The sequence below is a fragment of the Pezoporus wallicus genome, unplaced genomic scaffold (assembly GCF_028554395.1).
Source record: "Pezoporus wallicus isolate ANWC-B61680 ecotype Strahan unplaced genomic scaffold, APGP_CSIRO_Pwel_v1 contig_2132, whole genome shotgun sequence".
NCBI classification, from domain to species: domain Eukaryota; kingdom Metazoa; phylum Chordata; class Aves; order Psittaciformes; family Psittacidae; genus Pezoporus; species Pezoporus wallicus.
Window position 1 is genome coordinate 715,525 of NW_026637551.1, and position 16,474 is coordinate 731,998.

The 16,474-nt window shown below is 39.2% G+C and overlaps 1 protein-coding gene across 15 annotated transcripts in view; it reads right to left on the reverse strand.

Annotated features, from left to right (window-relative positions):
* The window catches only part of MPDZ (multiple PDZ domain crumbs cell polarity complex component), an 88,836-nt gene extending 72,885 nt beyond the window's left edge, over nt 1-15,951 (reverse strand). For all 15 annotated transcript variants that reach the window (XM_057406247.1, XM_057406254.1, XM_057406252.1 and 12 more), the window contains exons 1-7: nt 15,820-15,951; nt 15,249-15,415; nt 6,773-6,994; nt 5,696-5,835; nt 3,416-3,629; nt 1,521-1,649; nt 122-325 (exon numbers count right to left, since the gene is read on the reverse strand). In XM_057406247.1, coding sequence (XP_057262230.1) covers nt 122-325; nt 1,521-1,649; nt 3,416-3,629; nt 5,696-5,835; nt 6,773-6,994; nt 15,249-15,415; nt 15,820-15,835 — 1,092 coding nt within the window. In that variant the 5' untranslated portion in view covers nt 15,836-15,951. The remainder of the gene's footprint in view (nt 1-121; nt 326-1,520; nt 1,650-3,415; nt 3,630-5,695; nt 5,836-6,772; nt 6,995-15,248; nt 15,416-15,819) is intronic.
* Between the last annotated feature and the right edge of the window lie 523 nt (nt 15,952-16,474).

Genomic DNA, 16,474 nt, shown 5'->3' on the forward strand with positions numbered 1-16,474 from the left:
AGTGGTAAAGAAAATTTTGGCTTTTAAGAACATAATTGTGAAAGATATTCCAATAGCAGTTAAAAGAAAATAAGTTTGAGATACAAGTTTGTCATGAGTTAAGGATATTCACGCTGCTCACCTGCTTCTCTGGCGTGGAGTTGGATACTGGTGTACATGGGGGGACTGCTGGTGGAGATGGTTCCTCAATAGGACCTCTTGCAATTACCAGTTTCACTCGATTTCCACACTGCCTCAGAACTTGTGCCACCTGCTCACTGCTCATTCCAGCTAGGTCCGTATCACCAATTTTCAGGATGTGGTCTCCACTGCACAATCTCCCATGCTGAAGGAAGAATAATAGATTATTTTTTTTTCATCATTAATATCCTGCCATTTCTCCCACACACCATTCAACTAGAAAGACATAGCTTTAGTCACTTTTAAGATCTACAAACCAGGAGACTTTTTGAGGCTAGTGGGTCAATATTCTGGTAACATGGAGAAGAAAAGTAGGTTGCCTAATGACATATTAATTTTACTAGAATTTCTCTAGAAATATACAGGACATCCTTTTCCAAGCAGTCACTCAAGCAAAGGAAAAAAAAAAAATAAAAAATGCATATAGTTATAGTTACTACCTACTCCTATTTAATAACTGCATGTAGATTACAGAGCTTCAGGTTTCATTTCCAAAACACACTTCCAAAAGACAGTGTACAAACATACATTCAGCTTTGCATTTCTGTTTAAAAACTGGCCTTCTGGATTAACCGTAATTTCAAAATAAATTACATTTCTTCCTTACTGTGATGCAATCATTATATTGCTTTATACTGGTTTCATCTCCTACTGATTTAACCCTAATCAATAAAAAACCTTCACATGAATTTAGCCCATATTAAAAGTATTATAGTGACAGATCTGTTAAAAGAACCCATCTACCTGCTCAGGGAAACAGTGCAGCAGTAAATCTCGTACACACATCTCCAGGCCCTGTTAATCAGTTTAAACACTTGTGCATTTGAAAGACTGACTAGTATCTGTGCCTATTCAATCCTCAACCATTATGGTAGCCTTAGATACCTGTCCAGTGGACATACTTTAAATGAGCTGTGATCACCAAATTCAATTTTCATAAGCCCCCCAGGCAGGAGCAGAGCTTGTGTCCTGAAGCAGATGCATAATGCCACATGCTTGTTCCAAGCTTCAGTAAGCCCAGCTGAGAGAAGCAGATGCTCTTCATAGGTGTCAGGGAAGAGCAAGGAAGCGGTGTCCCCTCACACCCGTGGCTGACAACCAGTACATGCCTAAATGCATCTGCACCAAATGTTAGAAAATGTGATTTGGAGCCTAATCCATTTTTACATTCAAAATGCACAGATCCTCTGCACTAAACACACATTTACCAAGGATAAATTTCATCGCTTGCTCTCTTACACTGACAAGGAAAAAAGCTACCACTATTTACCATGATTGTAAAAGTAAAGAGGAACTTCACACCTTACGGAACAGTAAACAGAAGGGTAGGTTGAATTTACCTGATCAGCCACCCCTCCTGGGAGGATGGTTTTAACAATGACTCCAGTTGATTTTCCTCCCACTATCCCAAATCCGAGACCTGAGCCATCATTCACCAACTCAATGGTCTCCACATGCTGCCAGTGAACCTAAAAGTAATAAATATAAGCTTGCAAATTACTAAATTCATAGAATCACAGACTTGTTTCAATTGGAAAAGACCTTTAAGGTCATCAAGTCCAACTGTTAACATACACATTAAAACTTGCAAAGTACCTTCTCTTAATTCTTGGATATGTTTTTGAATAAAGGAAGAATGGAGGAAGGTGGAAATGTGGGACCGTTCTAACAGTTACTATTAGATTACATAATATTTAAGCAAAACATTACTCATTCTGTGACAGCTGGAATTTCTCTGGAACAAACCAGAGCTGTGTCATGGGTCAGGCCTTTCAAGAACTTGCTGAATGAATTTAAGCTAGCAACTTAGGGCTGCTATCTCCATGCTCTGTTGCAATCAGTGAGAAAAATACTGTTTCTAGGAAATCTCACAGGACTGGAAAATAAAATCTTCAGACAAGCACATGCTCATATCAGCCATTATAACAATGGACAGGAGAAAACATAAAACCAGTTCAGAGAGTAAGGCTGGAAGCAGCACAAGGTATTGCAAGGCAAGCAGTAGCAGAACTGCCCCTGTGCAACAAAGATTTACTTCATGATGTCAACAGGCATCATGAAGTAGCTCTGATGGCAGGCTTCACATTTTGACATAAGAGTGGAACTGCTCTGAAAAAAGAACAACTGCTTGCTTGCTTGCAGAGGGTGGTACTGAAAGGGCAATTGGAAGCTCCTGAAGAACAAACCACACAGTAAACTCAACTGAAATTTAAAACCACAGCTGGTGCTCCAACAGATAGGATTTTGAAAATAAGTCATTATTTTGGAATAATTAGGAGCTTTGGCAGGTTTGAAAGGCATGTTTTTCAAGCAAGGGAATATGGAGGCGATCACATACAGAAAGAAGCACGTCACAGGCATACTAAAAGACAGCAGGCCTCTCCTATCCGCTGACAGGAAGTTAGGTCAATCAGCTTTATTCCTCCACAGAGAATAATAATTCTGAAATTTCTCCACTAAAGTTCTTATGCTAATGATTAAAATAAATAGTAAAATAGCTGCTTTTTCCAGACTCTGTATACTTATGATATTGCTCTGTATACTTATTATTAACTCCCTTAAAGAAGGGCCACAGATGACTGAATAGTAAAACCTGCAGAAACCAAAGACAGGCCATTTCATCCCAGGACAAGCCGTTACATGGGAAAGATACCAGGAAGAGAAAATAGAGTTAATATCATCGTATTTCTGAGTTATGTTCTCTAAACATAGATGTGCAAAAGTTTTCAAAAGAAAAAAAATGTGGCACAGCCGTTTTTTGGTAGTCCTAAAGTGTGTCTCTATTCATGGCTATTTGATGACTCTCTCTTGCTGTTTTACTCGATTCCACTGCTAACAGACAACAGAGAAACAGAAAAGCATGTGTCAGGCTCATGGTGCAGATCAGACTACAATGTCTCAAACACATTTGGTTGCCCAGGCAGGGGGCAAAGAGAAAAAAAGATCCTGTTTACTGCTACCTCAAAATAAAGCTTCATAAAATAACATAAACACGACACATTTGCATTGGTGGACAGAGAGAATTTGGCAGATGGGAAGAAGAAATACATACAAGATCAAGATTCTCCCCCCCAGCAAGCCTGAGTATTTTCTATTCTTTGCATGGGAAAAGGTACAACCCTCAAGAACTGTGACAGAAACATATATACAAGTTTCAAAAAATAACTAAAATACTAGATGCAGTAAGCACATACATGCCCAGAACTGAATACATAGACATTTGGGGTATACTCACCGGGTTGGAATGGGCAGAAACTGTGCTTGCAGCAGAGGGAGACCTGGAAACTACAGGACTGACGAGCTGAGGGCAAGCACCCCTGGCCACAACCAGCTGGACATTATCTTTTGCTTTCTGTAAAATGCTGATAGCTTGTTGATGTGTAATTGTCTGATCAAGGGCTTGTCCGTTAATAGCAAGGATTTGATCTGCTTCCTTCAGCTTTCCATCTCTGTCACGTACGTGTAAACAGCAAAGGGGTACGACAAACAGGAAAAACCAAAGAAGTGTTGCCAAAGGAATGACAATATTTTGACAATTTTCCAGTATTTTTAATAACCTGGTCTCTATCCCCCCCCCACTTTTTAATCTCTCCCTGCAGGTTTGCTGAAAGGAGCTGATGCGGCACCCTGGTGATAGCTTCCTTTGAAACTAATCCCACTGCCACTCTCCCCCGGCTACTACCCCCTAGCTAGCTTTCTTCTCCCTATACCCCCATGTGAGACTAAGCATATTAGATCTCAGTCACTCCCAAGCATAGCCTGGGAACTTATGTTTATTCTTGTCTTTGAGTCTCTTGCTTAACAGACCAAGTGCTCCACTTTGTTCAGTGTACCCATTCTGAATATTCATCAAACCTTGGAGTGGAACACACTTTCATCAAGATTTTATGGAAACAAATTTTGTTTTGCACAAAACTGAGTGGGGGGGAGAGGGAGGGAGGGAGATGAGGGGAAAAAAAAAAGAGAGGGGGATGCAGACAGAGTAACAGAAAGAAAATTATAAAAAAAGATTCCTTTTACAGGGGGGATGGGGAGGCAAGCCCTGAACAAATTAAAAAAATAATCTCTTTACTTTCTGACAAAGGAAGCACTACTGTAAAATTACGTACTGAGCCCTTTTCCAGACCTGCTTCAAAGGAAGTGTATGAAGCCTGCACAGATGAGTTACCCTTTGCTGCCTCTACTGCTTCTGTTACTTTTGCAATGAACCAACAAAAACTCTGGAGTGTTGTCTTCAACATCACAAAGTGGCAATGCTTTGAAAACAAAGGGCAGCAACAAAAACAAGGATCTCTATTATGCCAGTTTTTTCGAGCACCTGTAGGTAGAAGCCAAGGTACCAACAGCATTCAGGAAAAACACTGCTTAGTTTCAACCCATAATATTTCTCTTTTGAATTTCAACTGTTTTTCAGGGCACTCTCAAAGGCTTATTACTGCCAGAGCCTTTCTGATTTATGAGCTCTGTTAACAGTTGTTGAATGTTTCTCTTCTCGCTAGTGAATGAAGCAGGGCCTGATTTAGTAAAGATAGGTCTCAGCTCCACAGAATAAGAGACATGGAATCTAGGCAGGTTAAAAAAAATATTGTAATGACATTAAGCATGCTGCTTTTCATGACTGAATTAATACTGCAGGCCATGTTCTGCCCTCTCTTAAAAGGAAGTGTTCAGAACACAAATAAGCAGAAAATTTCTCCCTAAAACACAGTGAGAAATAGCACTGGGATTACTCAGCTGCCCCACAGAAGATACAGCGTACACTACAAAGCAGCTCTGGTCAGGATTCTGATCAGCAAATCCACACACACACTGCAGTGAACCAGTGCTGCTGCCACCATTCACCACTTTGTTTGCCCCTCCGGGCTGTTCTCACAGCAGAAATCCCTGCTCTTACAGAGAAATCTCTGAACACTACTTGTGGAATCAGGATTGACGTCTAAAGTATACTAGGTGCAAGCTATTATTATAGTAATAATTTCTGGTAACATGAGTATTATAGTAATAATTTCTGGTAACATAAGCTGAATATCTCATTTTAAGAGCCCAACAACTTTAGGTCAATCCTTGCTTGGCTTAAAAGCTGCGTTTCACAGCTGCTGAGTAGGACCCTACCTAACAAACAATCCTGCCAGTTACAACTGATCTTTTCACACCAAGTTGTGTGTAATGTTCCCAGTATATTAAAGGACAGCAAAATTTGTATTTCAGCTTTAAAAGCCGTAACACTGAACAGCAAATTCCCCATTTTCCCTCTTGGAAAGGAGATACTATACAAAAAACCACAGAGGAACTACCTATGTATTTTCCAGAAACTCTGAACAGATAATACGTTGCCCTGTTCCGAAGTTACATAAACTGGAGAGGTAAGTAATAATATTAAATCTGATATAATGTATAACTTAAAGAGCATGAGAGACACATGCCCTTGTACCACAAAAACAACAGCAATAACACAATAAATTTGCAGTGTCATGTTAGCACTTTGTATAGTAAAATATTCCAGTCATAATCTTACCTATGTGCCACACTTCCCTCCTGGATTTCTTGCACAAATATTCCCAGTTCACCCCTGTTTTCGCTCTTAAGTCCCACGACACTGAAGCCCAGACCACCACTTAAAGGTTTAGTAAGCTCAATGGTCTCAACAAGACGACCCTGTTCCGTAAAAGAAGAAAAAGGTACAATGTTAAAAATGTTGAAAAGCAGTATGAATTAATGTGATAACTTAGAAATTAGTTTTGGACAAGGTTAGACTAGCTAATAATTGAAGAACAGTTCAGTTAAGACTTCTCGCTATCATACGGAAAGGAACAATTATGAGAGATTTGAGAAATAAAGATTATTACAGCCCAGAAGAGGAAATCAGGAAACAGCAGCTAAAGATACCAAGGTTAGGCTTAGTAGTGACTAAACTAGGATATATACATCTATGAAATTTTAGAGGGTATAGGCCAAGTCTCAAGCAGAACTAGAAAAAAGGGCTGAATTCCAAAAAGAGTGAAAAAACAGGACTGTGAAAAAGGCTCTCCAGGGTGAACGGCAGAAGACTTCCCCTATTATTTGGCTCTATTACAGGCTAACCAGAAAAATGCTAGAATATATGCCTGGCCATTCTCAAAGCCACTGAAGGAACCTGAATGCCATTTCTGCCCACCACAGGAAAGTAGTAAGATTACAGAACAACACATAGCAAGGCCAAAACCGAATTTTCCACCTTATTTCCAAGCAAGTCACAGAACTAGCTTTCATTAGTTATGCATACAAAGAGCTTGCTCTGACAAAGCATCTCCCTCATGCACAGAGCAGCAGTCCTACAATGAGCAAGGAAAGATAATGGCATGCTGATCTGTGAGAGGCACACTGCCCAGCTAAGGACAGTAACTCAGCAGTGACAATGTCAAGGCTACTTTCCAACTGTTTTCTCATTTACCAGTTGTTCCTCAAATTAAAAGTTGTTTTTGTTTCGTTCATTTTTTAATGTATCAAGTGAGTTCTGGTTTGCTTAACAGCTCAACTGCTTTTAAATAAACATATTTTAATCTTCCAGACAATCCGTGACCTGCATTTTGTAGTTAGCAGACAACATGCTTACCTGAGACATATTTCTGATCAGCTGCTCAAAGTCATCACTACAGGACTTCCCATTAATCTGAGGAGTAATGGATCTCACCGATGCTTCTAGCACATTAGCTGGGCTGCCATTCTGCTGAGCCAACAGATATGACTCATTATATGGCAAGGACCCCGTGTTTGCACCATGGTGGAGAAGTTGTGGTAATTCACCAGTGGAATGTATGGAAAGTGTAATATTTGCCTGTAAAAGATTAATGATAACATAGATTTACAGACAGAGCAGAAACCTCCTCTTCATCCAAAAGCATCATACCAGGTCAACTGCTTGTAAAAATATCCAAAATCCTAATCTGTAATTTTAAAGAGACATTTTAAAAAGAAAAATTATCATTAATATTTATAATTGATGTAAAGGTGTGAATTATCAGCACAAAACATGAAAGAAATTTATGAAAATAATAAAAAATTACTTTCTATACTCTAAAATTCTTTCATCATATCAGCATTGCAGCTTGCAGTACTCCAAGACAAAGGTAGAGGTAAATACGTATGAACAAGTTTTTTGTACAGTCCTGGTATTTTGAAAAACAAATGTATGGTGTTTTTTTTTTTTTTACAAGAAAATTAAAAAATGTCCTGGGTTCAGCAGTATCAGTCATTTTTCTCCTTCTTAGCAGCTGGGGCAGTGCTGTGTTTTTGACTTTCAGCCTGGGAACAATGTTGGTAACACCAATGTTTTCAGTTGTTGCCAAGTAATGTTTACTCTGACCAAGGACTTGCTGAGTCTCATGCTCTGCCAGAGAGCAGGGGAAGCCAGGGGGAAGCAGAGACAGGACACCAGACCCAAACTAGCCAAAGAGGTATTCTATACCACAGCATGTCATGCCCAGTATATATTGGGGACAGTTACCAGGAAGGGTTAGATCACTGCTCAGGTTGGGCTGGGTATTGGTCAGTGGGTGTTGAGGGGTTGTAAACTCTTCCCTTGTTATTTCCCTTATCATTATTATTATTGGTGGTAGCAGCAGTGGTTTTGTGTTATACCTTAGTTACTGGACTGTTTTTATCTCAACCCGTGGAGTTACATTCTTTCGATTCTCCTCCTCATCCCTCTGGGAGCACAGGGAGGAAAAAGTGGGGGGAGTGAGAGAGCGGCTGCGTGGTTTTGAGTTACCGGCTGGGCTTAAACCACAAAAAAAACAAAACAAAACAAAACAAAAAACCACCAGCTATGTAGGGAACAAATTTCACTGGTCAGGGTTTCTACATGACTATGCAGTATGGCTGCCAATGTGACCCTCTACACGAGCTACAATTAAATACAAAATTACTGAACAAGTCTAAAATCACCAGGTTGATCTAAAAACCACAGCTGTGCCTTTACACAGTCAGCCCTGATAATACACTCATTTAAAGAGCAGAAAAGAAAACATGAAAGTTCTCCTGCTTTGCCCAGCCATAATAAATTACCTATTTTCAAGCATGTCTCCACTGACAACTCTAATGTCTGGCAGGTGATGGTGGTGGTTTAAAGCACAGGTGAACCAAGAACCCTCATTTGGCTGTTGTTCTACTTTCCTGTTGACTGTCAACAGGCACTGTTTTACTCCACATTAATCTGTTTCATACCTACCTGGCACACTAACCACAATTTAGGACCACAGCCTCAAAAACTTTTCATAGCTTTACGGTACAAATTTTTTAGCATTCTGCACCACAATAAAAAAGGCCGGGATCCCCCTTCCTTGAAACCTTATTTTTTAAATTTCAAGTAGCAACAAAAATTTTTAAAACTGTAGTTGTATTTTAAAATGTCTACTGCACCAGTCTCAACTGTTTGACCATGCTACTTCCATTAGGTTTATTATATCAGTCTCCCAACAGTCCAGTCATTACAAGGGCAGTATTGTTTTCCATCACACAATTCCTTCTCATCTAACACAATAGAACAAACATAATTTGTTGAACACCACCTGTGCCTATGAAGACCCTCAAGTTAAAAGAAAAAGAAAACAAACAACAAACCAGCATTGGGAAGAAGAGTCCTCAACAGCACATAGCTTGCTCTGCCATAGTAAAATGGAAAGAGGAAAATAGGGATGTTTGGAATGGAGTGATTTCTATCACACAGTAATTACAGTCAGCTGTCCGCATTTCTGAGGAATCACTTGGGTTATGTGTTAAATAAATAATAATGCCTAAAATATGCATACAAGCACTTTCTTTAATCACATACAGCTATTTCAACAAGCTTGTAAGGCACAAGTAGATAAATCTTTTTTCATAGTTCATAACATGTAACAACACCCAGAGACGTAATCAAATTCTGCCTTTCCATGAATGCAAGATTTCCCCTTACATTATATGCATGGATTTGAAACTAATAAAGTTTATGCCACACTACACTTCTTATTTGAATGAGCCCATATAATAGGTTAATACACTTCCACCTTCCCAATGTCATACATTTTAATGTATAAAAGTGTATCACTGAACTTGGCCAATTAATGTTTTTTGTTTCTTGTTCTCCTCCACCTTCAAATCTTCTTATACATCCCACTGTCATGTTCCTTCCCACAAAAAAATGTCATGGTTCAAATTATTATTTGTAGGAGTATCTAACACCACCCTAATTATCCAGTCTTGCACTGTTTCTATTCAAAAAAGCATTTTTACATTTCCACTGCAAGATAAAGCAGCCTTAAAGTACATGAGATGCAAACCCAAAATACTTCTCATGTGCACCCAAAGGTCACAGCACATGGGTCTGATATCACAAATGTAAGTCAGTCATGGATATAAATTCATTTTCTAAATTGCAGTGCTCATTGTATAAAATAGGCCTGAACTACCCTTGCTGCAGAAGGTTACCATCATCAGAGCTCATTTGGTGAAAGGAGTCACTATCGAACTCACCACCTGCTCAGGCAAAGCCAGCAAGGTTAACCTAAAGCAACAGCATAGCATGAACAAACCTACTGATTTTGTACAATGCAAATTAGTGAAAGCTCACATAACCTCTGTGGTGCAGCCCTTAGGGTGGTAACCTCAAACTAAGTAGGCAAGGTTCAACAGCTGAGAGTGTAACTCACTCCAGGTAGTGCAATTAAACTTAAGAGAAAAATACATAAAATGCCTTCCATTTCTCTTAGTACCCTTCTAAGTACAGCATTACTCTGTCTCGGGACCTTTTTAATGTGGGAAGAGCTTCCTGAGATTTTATTCGTCAAAATGGCAGCAGGTGAAGGGTCACTGGTATTCCTCATTGTCCTATAAAACCCAACTGTGCATGATTCTCCACTTTGAGTGGAGTGTGCAGTCATCTCCTAAGACAAAAAAGAAAAAAAGAAGAAAAATCCTACAATAGCGCTAAGAGGAAAATTTGAGACTATGTAGACAAACCTAGAACCCCTTCTGCTTTACAAAGAAAAAGCCATGCAGACAAAAAAGGACAGAAACAGAATTTTAAGGCACAGAAACTATAGCTAAGGAACCACTGCTGTGCCCATCCTACTGCCTATTTCCCTTCTATTTGCCTTCACGAATTTCACTTTTAAATTTTTTCCATGTTACCATATGGTATGCAGACTGCTAACACAGAGACAATCCTTATCTGTGAAGTCTCTTTATAAAAAGTCAAGTCTTCCCTTTTATACAGAGCACTGTTTTTACAAAGAAATGTATAGGGAGCAAACTGCAACAATGGAAAAATCATGCAATGCACATAAAGCAGATCACAGCCACAATAACCCTAAATGTGACATTTTGATCGTAATATGAATGATACAAATGGTGTTTACATCATGATACTAATTTTTGTTAATATACAATAAAATACCTTCCTTATGTACAAACAGCAAAAAAAAAAAGATAAAAATGGAGCTACACATGAAAAATAAAAGGCTTATATCACACATTGCCCTTACGATGAATTGTATTATATGCCTCCTCTGAGCCTAAAACACTTCCTGTATCACTCAATATCCCATACAGCAGAACCCTCAGTATGTAGAGGAGCTCTGTGTCCATCCTGCACTTCATTCTATGTATGTCATTCTACTACTGCTTAACAGAGGATTGCTTTCAGCTGCTTGTTTCACTGTTTATAATGTTTAAACAGCAGATTACCATGATGGGCAGATTAAATTTCACCTGAGCATGTGCCCAGTATCACCATTTTCTTCGCCATGTAAATTTCAAAGAGTTCTTCAATTAAGATATGACAGCTTCCTTAGGGGTTTATGATTTTCTCTCTCCTAGAAAATTCACACTAAGCGTAAAACTGAAGTAGAACCATGCTAATTAATATTTTAAGTTTACAGTGCATGTTCTCATAGACCAAATCCTGTTCAAACTGGCAATATAGTGCCCACCTTCTCAGTCTAATATTTCATCCCTTCTGCACACTTACATGAGTTGGGACATTACTGCAAACATACAGTAACTGACCAAATTCTCCCATTCCTTCTGCCTTCCAAACCAGAAGGTAAAATTTATTCATCTTTTTCAAAAGTATTTTCCATAAATGATTATTAACTCCACTATTCTGAAGACTGGATTTGAATGACAGTTGAAATACCACTGACAAGTAGTGCTGAATAGTACATGTAGGAGGAAAAGGCAAAAATAACTGTCCAATCCATATTAACACGCTGTTAACAGAAAAAAGTTTTGAGTATGTGTGTGCATCCTTTATGTCTCCTCCTCAGGGCAGGCAAAGCAGATTCCAAATTAGCATTTCCTGTAAGCACTTTGTTTCACAACACCAACAAGCAGCACGGTACAAAAATGGGTCCAGGATGGAAACTAAAGGGCTCCTCTATAGTCAGTGCAAAACACAGAGTTAAAAAAAAATGCTTACAGGCAATATGGAAAGACACAGTTTCTCCATTTCTTAGAATCACAGAATCATAGAATGGTTTGGGTTGGAAAGGACCTTAAGATCATCTAGTTCCACCCCCCTTCAATGGGCAGAGAGACACATCACACTAGCCTGTGTTACCCAAGGCTCTGTCCAGCCTGGCCTTGAACACTGCCAGGGATGGAGCATTTACCACTTTAGGCAACCTATTCCAGTGCCTCACCATCCTCATAGTAACTTCTTCCTTATATCTGACATATATTCTTCCCTGAATCCTCTTCAGCTCTGACAGCCAGCTATCCCATGCAACCCAATACATGCTGCAGTGTGGGGGCACTCATCCTCACTACTGCATTGTGAATGAGAAACTATGGTCAAACTCACAAGCAGAAAAAAATCTGAGGAATGCAGCCCAGCCAAGTGAAGGGTATTTTGCTCAGGCAGAGCCCTGAATAGAATGGAGGCAGGAGGAGGAGGTGGACAAGGGAGAGACAGAAAGGAAAGAAGCAGGAGAGGACTGTCAGCACAATCTGATTATTTTCTTTAAAGTATTTTAGAAACAAATGAAAATCACAGGATCACAGAATCATTAGGGTTGCAAGGGACCCCTGGAGATCCAAATATTATTGATAAATTCAACACATCACAACCTCTGGTTTTCTTTCCTGTCACTTCCTTATCTTCAAACAAGACTGCTCTTCAGCATGAGAAAACAAGCATTCACTGAAGAATAAAGATACAAACAGGCAGAAAAAAAACCCTGCTTTCCTAGTGCTCCTCAAGTCAAGTGACTAGTGAAGTCAGGACAAAAACACCCCTTTGCTGTCTCTAGATTTTTCCCACTCCAGTTCTTAACAATCATAGATTTGAGGTGCAAACAAATCCTGCCTGCTCGTCTAAGAAAAAAAAACACAAAAAAACAAAAACCAAAACAACTAACAATATAAAGCCCCTACCAACAAGCACCAAAGCACCAGATCTGCAGACTTCAGCATCATGCCTAGATGAAGTCTGCAGATCTCCATCTAGATGAAGCAATACACCACTCAGTCCACACCACTGCACATGCAACAAATGCAAACTAGAGGGGCTTTTACTAAGCATGCACCAACTAACAAAAGGTATCAATTTCTAATTAACACACAGAAGCTTTAAGGAAATAGGACACCAGATCTAAAATATCTCCGTGCCTGCAGAAACACGCTTTTTCAGGTGTTCTTTTCATGCTTAAAAGATCACTAATTTGTAGGGGAAAAACAAAAAGGAAGTCTACTATTTCAGGCCATAAAAACAGTAGTAACTCTTGCTAAAATGCAAGGAATATTTGTCTGCCTAAACTGTGTATATGCATCCTATTTTTTGCTAGGAAAACACAACAGATGTTTACAAGATTTGCCAGATCATTTTTCAGGCTCGCTGCACAAACAGAAGATGGAGCTCACACTATCACCTCTCCGCCTTCCAGACACAGTGCCTCAAGACAGGAATATGTCCCACTCTCAAATTTATTCAGGCCACTACATGCCCACACATACGTCTCAGTGACCTACATCTGCTGGGGTGCTTGCAGGGACTCGACTTAGAAAGTAAACTGAATATTCCTTCTCTGCACTCATCCTCTCTTTCAACCTATACTTCCCACCTCCCACACTAGGGAGATGACCTCATGAGAATTTTGCGTAGTCTTATAGCTCTTTAAAAACATATAAATTATTTACAAATATAGGAGCAGCTTAACAGACTGCCCCTTACACTTCACCTTGAGAAGAAACAGACTGCCATTCAACTGTCAGTGCAGCTCAACATGAAGTATCAGAAAATTTATGCATCTTAGTCTTTAGTGGGTAGAAGCATGCAACATCTAGCCGCTGCACAGCTCAGCACAGCACAGCTGTGACTGCAAAAGCTTGGGAAACACTTGTCTCCTTCCAGGGATACGTGTCACTATTCACGTGCCTTGCAGTCTTCACCAACCTGTAGTTTAAGAGTTTCAAGAGCAAAGCACCTTCCCAGCCATAAAAGAAAAATAAAAGGGTATCCTTGAACAAAACTAAGCCTTTGAAAATGTCAAGAAACACATTTTTTTTTTCAACATGATTGCCTATTTCATGGTTTTATTCTCTGTCCTGTTTCAATACGCTTTATAAACGTGTAAATAAAGCAAAGAAGAGAGAGACATCTCATGTTGTATTTTAGGGAAGAATCCATACAGAAAATACAGGGTATTTTCTGAAGAGCTGACCCAAATCTAAGAATGGCCAGAAACATATTTGCATGTGTGGGTATTCTATGAACACATGACAGGAAAGGAATTCAAATCAAAGTAGCTCCCCTGTCAACTAGACTGGGTATGTACCATGCAACTTGCATGGGCAACTAAAGCTTCTGCACAGATAAACCTGTGAGTTTAAGGCAGAACTTAAAATATTATTTGCTTTTTTAAAAATACACATCGGAAATTACCTGTCTGTAGTATCAGCTGCTTCATTTTACTGATTCGGGTGACTGTATTTAAAAAGAGAAGCATCCTTTAACTTCACAGCTGATGTCTGGAAGTGAAAATTTAATTTGCCTTTTCACTAAATTCAGGTAATTCACATAATTTCTGGATGTTACTGTTCAATCATCCCTTTCAGGTAGCAGAGCAAACAAATCCTCAGAACAGGGTTTTTTTCCTAGATTTTTTAAATCACTCCAATGTTATCAAGTCTCTACATACTAAACATGCAAGATGTGACATAGTCACACAGAGCACTATAGACACCATTCCAAATTATTTATTGTCTGTGAAAAATAGCACAAATATGATTCCACTGTGCTCTTCTGCTATGCAGCTGAAGTAGCACCAAGATCTTGAGGGCTCCTCACCAGCTGCAGTACAGAGACTGGATGCAGCTCCATGCTGTTGATAAGGTCAGTGTGCAGGGGCTGCATCCTCCCACTTCGGCATTTCTGCATACCAGCCAGAGAGCTGCCCATCTTGCAGAAGTCAACAAGAACAACTGTTTGCAAAGCCAGATACACATTTTAGTCCTAGCTCAGTTACTGAACTACGTTTATATTCTTCAATTTTTTATTCTGCTGACAAGGAAATTACGTTACAGTAATTTAATAAAGTATAGTCAAATTGCAGCCCTTTTTTCTCATCCTCACTGAAGACATGCAGAAAAATACTTTTACTTAAAACCCTGAGCAAGGAAAAAGGAGGCATGAGCTCTTGCTTCTCTTTCATCTTTTATTCCTACACAAAAAAAAACAAACACAACAGATCTTCTGAAATCAGCAGTCTGCAGCTTCCCTCATCTATTGTCATTTAGCAGGCTAAGACACAAAAGAGCAGTGAAAGAATAGTAGGAAAAAAAAAGATCATACAAAACATGTTCATCTTGAAGGACAGAGACAGAAGGCCTTATGTTAACACCCCACTCAGGATCATCATTTCCCTATCACGTGCATTTTGAGTAACAAGCATACATATAAAAATGCACATACATAAACTATGGACCTCAGTAAAGCCCCGAGAAGTCAATGGGTACATCCTCCTCAGATCCCTGAAGCATTAGCAGACATTTAATTTAGGCTATTTTGCACCTTCTTAGCAATTTTCTTGCACCTGGGAGGCTGCTTTTCCTACCTGATCTCTCAGTTGCTGAACAGAAGCCTGAAGGTTGAGAATTTGGTTAAAGAGAGGACTCTGCAGCATCGATTTTAATAAGCTCAGCTTCTCCTCGTTTGCAATGTCACCTCGATCCCGAAGTTTTTCCTGTAAGCGCTCCATGGCCTGAAAGGCCCGATGTGTATCTGTGACAATAATCATTCCTAATCAGTAGCTGTTTAGGAACAACCACATACAAGGCAAGCAACAAAGTTACTTGCGGGAACTGTGGCTACAGACAAGTAAACAAGTAGTGCTGAAAATAGCCATAATAGAAAACATCTGTCCTTTTTGTACAAACTTTTTAAATTATAGTAAAGATTAAAACAATGAAATCAAAACAGCAGGCTAAAAACTAAACACACTAAACAAATGATGGTACCATTTTTGTTTTCAAATACAAAATACAAAAATTCAAATACACCATATATTTCTAAGCACAATAAATATTTTTTACAAAACCTCTCTCAGCAGTATATACCAGTGTCCTAAATCTATCATGCACACTTGATTTGGCCATAATAATAGTGATACAAATAAAAAAAATTACCAATTGTTTCCAACATGTCTTCTGCTTATCAACTTCTATTCCAATAATGGCAAGAGGCAGCAAATACAGTATTTCTCTGAAAAATAACAGAAAGAAAAAAGGGTCACACTTATAGAATCACTAAGCTCTGGAGGAAACAAGAAAGCTTGACTTCTGAAAACAAAAAAATCGCCCCACAAAATAACAATCCACAAAAACCGTATCTCCTTGGATGATTAAAATAACCTCAGAGCTGAACATATTCTGAGTTACTTCGGAGCTTAAAACCTCCCTGAAAATTGCTTTAGGAATATGCTTCGCGCTATTTTTACATTTCCATATCAAAGTTGCTGCCTGCATACTGCTGCACAACATGTCCTGCACTGTTTTAATCAGAGGCTATGAATCACAGCTGTCACTGATATTTTACACAGTTTCTTCCCTTTCCTTTTCAGTGATTCACAAAAAACATTCCCTGCAGGATCAGTTTTCAAGCCCTATGTCGACCATTTCAGGTGCGTGAGCCTTAGCATGTTTTCTGAAGTCGCCTTTTGCAAATAAAAGTCCCGTAAGTCACTTAAGTTTTTACATTACACAGACTTGCAGGACTCTCATGCTACAGCCTCCACTATTATCACCTTCTGGAATTGAGACTCAGATCTGGATGATGGCTGGG